The 3,238-nt window shown below is 44.9% G+C and overlaps 1 protein-coding gene across 9 annotated transcripts in view; it reads right to left on the reverse strand.

Annotated features, from left to right (window-relative positions):
* The window catches only part of ELAVL4 (ELAV like neuron-specific RNA binding protein 4), an 89,948-nt gene that overhangs the window by 21,620 nt on the left and 65,090 nt on the right, over positions 1 to 3,238 (reverse strand). For all 9 annotated transcript variants that reach the window (XM_006762778.2, XM_006762782.2, XM_006762779.2 and 6 more), the window contains one exon: positions 1,250 to 1,353. In XM_006762778.2, the coding sequence (XP_006762841.1) occupies positions 1,250 to 1,353 (104 nt within the window). The remainder of the gene's footprint in view (positions 1 to 1,249; positions 1,354 to 3,238) is intronic.

The raw sequence follows: 3,238 nt of genomic DNA on the forward strand, positions 1-3,238 counted from the left end.
GGGGAGGGAGGGAGGAAGGAGGGAGGAAGCAAGGAGGGAGGGGGAAGTGGAGAGAGAGAGGGAGGGATGGAGGATGAAAAAAGAAAGGAAGGAGGAAAGGAAAGACAGTAACATAACATATTCCCCAAAGAGAAAGTTTTGTTTTGGTTGCCTCCCAGCTATGGTAAGATGCTCTTACACCACTAGTCTCCCCTGTCAGCCTGGCTGTGGGAGAAGCAGCTCTGTTGAACTAAGAAGTTCTGGTTGTGTGTTCTCAGACAGAGAGCTGGTGCCATCTACAGATTTCCATTCTGGGAGAGGTTTCTCTTTTGTCCTACTTTGTGTCAGGCTTGCTGTTGTGAGGATAAGAGTGCCCAGGAGACACCTCCCCTGGTTTAATAGGCTATGAAGAATGGGGTTCATTAATTGGCTGGCAGCTGCCCCCAAACAGGATGCTAGGTGGGGCGGCCGGGAAAGGGAGGCAGAGGAGGCAGGCTCCATTCAGGAGCTCACCACTGGCTGTCAGAGGGGGCCTCCAAGCCAATGGCACTACCTCCTGAAGAACTCCATCGGGTGAAGTCTGAACTGAGAGTGACAATCCAGCCGCAGAAGCCTTGGTCTGGAGGAGCAGGCTCTGGGTCACCGTTATTTTTCACCTTAACCCTTGCAAAGATATTATTTACTGGTCTGATTATTTTCGGATGCCTGGAATGTTCCTTTTTTGGTCATTCCTTTGTTCCTGTCGATTTTGTACACCAGTTCACTAGTGTATTTATTTTATAACTGGTTTTTCCTTTTCAAGTCTCAGGAGGGTCCTCTCTACCTTTAGGTGAAGCCAAGCTGCTCAACCTGGCACATGAGGCCCCTGTCCTCCCCCACCCCCCATCCAAACGTAGGCCACACTAGTCCATATGCTGTTTCCCACTCACAATATTTATGTACATTTTCAAAGCATTGCATGTGCTGTTCCCTCTGCCTGGAACAGCTTCTTATCTCAGCTTCTTCCCATAGCTCAATTCTGGCCATCTCTGCAGACTCAGGCTCACAGGCCTTCCATGGGGGGTACTCATCCCCGACATCCACCGCTCGTGTTCCCTCCCTGTGCTCAGCCCTCACCTCACTCTTCCGTAATGATCTGTGTCCCCAGGAAATGTCCTCTGAATAAATAGAGAGCATCACCTCCAGCTTCCTCATGGCCTTTATTTATTAGAACAAAGGAATGAAATCAACCAGTCCCTCCCCAATCAGGAGCCAGAATATCACCTCTTACCTTTATGGTTTTGGTCTGGAGTCTGAGTCCATTTAAAGTGTTGATGGCTTTCTCTGCATCCTTTGGATCAATATAGTTAACGAATCCATACCCTAAACTCTGTCCTGTGGAAACATTTTTTAAAAAAGAGAGAGAGAGAGAAAGAGAGAGAGAGAGAGAGAGAACAAGAACTACCACTCTATCATAAAGCAATTTGTCACCATTGAGTAAAGATTTAGCTCTGAGGTAATTTAGTTGTGAGAAAGAAATTCTCTTTTTTTAAAGTCTATGCTGATATTCAAATTGATTTATTTTTGCTCTAAATAATTATCTATTGCAGTAAATATAAATATACTAAAAACTAAGAGTTGGGCAAGATATCTGCCATTTAAATATTTGAAAGCAAGCTATTCTGTATCAGAAACATATTGTAGTTTTATTTCTCTTTGTAAAATCAATATAAGAACTGTTTCCTGAACCATTTTCAAAGAACGCTCAATATCTTTATAGAGGTAACACTTCCCATTGCAGTGAATCCAAACCCTCCTAGTATATGGTTCCTGTTATACCAGGATTTACCCTCAGGTTGAGAAATTTCAAATTCTTTCATGTTTCATTCTGATAAGTTTTTGAGCTCAGAGAGCTGCCCAAGGTGGGAATGGGTAAGCACTCCTGCATATCCACACCATATATACACCAATGTTTTCTTAGTGGAGAAGAGGCAGGACAGGGTAGTGGATGGAGAACAAGTGTCATTTGTTAGAGAGAACTGAACTGGAGTCCTGGGAATTTCCCTGTAAGCAGTGTGACATCTCAGAGATGTGGGGGAGATAGGAGATTAAATGACTTGTCTCCAAAGTTTGTGGCACATGCCACAAACAGGTTTGAGAGGGTTGATGAGATATTGTATATAAAATGTCTACCCAATACATTGCTTAGAACATAGTAGCTGCTCAACAAAAGACAGCTCTGCTCTGCTTAGTCCTGTAAAACTGGGGCAAGTGCTGGATGTAGGAGCTGTGTCTGCTGCCTCAGTCATGCCAGCCACACCCACACCCAGAGGAATGCAGCAGGAGCTGAGCAGCAAAGACTGGAGGAGACATTATAGTGAAGTCATGGCCAGAATTTTAAGCAGTCGCTGCAAATAATTCATTGCCTCCATCATTCCCCCAGCCCAATAATCATAAAAGAGGGGTGGGTTCTATTGGAAAGGACTGAGGAGCTCCTAACTCAAAGGGGGTGTGTGCAGGCACATTCTTCTAAGAGAATTTAGCTTCTTTGGGTGGAGACGGCATCCGCTTGTCTGCAAAGAGAGGTGGCAAGTGACAGGGCTCCCCCCCTAAGTGAAATAAAAATAATGTGTTTGCGATCGTGCCACTGATTATAAATAGTCCATCAGCTCTGCCATGTGCCATCAGCCAGAAATATCATTAGGAAACTTTACATTTACTGACATACCCTTTAAGAAACACAGAGCTCAGGGTGGCTGCAAAACCAGCTGAAACTTCCCAGGCAATGCTATTGATTTGTGGGCGGCTGCAGAGCCGAAGGGGAGGAAAATGACAGGACATCACACGTCAGGGAGGACTGATTACATAAAGCTCCCTTTGGAGTACAGCGGCCGGGGCTAGGAGACAATACAACAAAAAGCCTGCCATGTCCTGGTGACAGGAGCCCATTTCAGCAGCCAAAAAAAATCTTTCCAACAGCTTCTGTTTTGCTGGTAAATGTCTGTGTTTGTGTCGGTTGTAGGAGGGAACCTGGGAAAACAAGTTGGGTTCTGGATCAGAAAGTGGGTGACTTTGTTATCCTTTATAGGATGGAAACAAAGAGAATCATAAGGAAATGCAAATGCATTTTTTTTGTCCCCCAAATGACAATTCTTTCCATTAGCACATTCCTTTGTGCTTTGGAATAACAGAGTTAGAATAGGAAAAGACAGGGGAAGGGGCAAACTTTCCCAGATATGCCCTTCACCAGCCAGAATGAGTAACTGAAAAAGGAGGCGAG

The sequence above is a fragment of the Myotis davidii genome, unplaced genomic scaffold, assembly GCF_000327345.1.
Source record: "Myotis davidii unplaced genomic scaffold, ASM32734v1 scaffold539, whole genome shotgun sequence".
Taxonomy (NCBI): Eukaryota; Metazoa; Chordata; class Mammalia; order Chiroptera; family Vespertilionidae; genus Myotis; species Myotis davidii.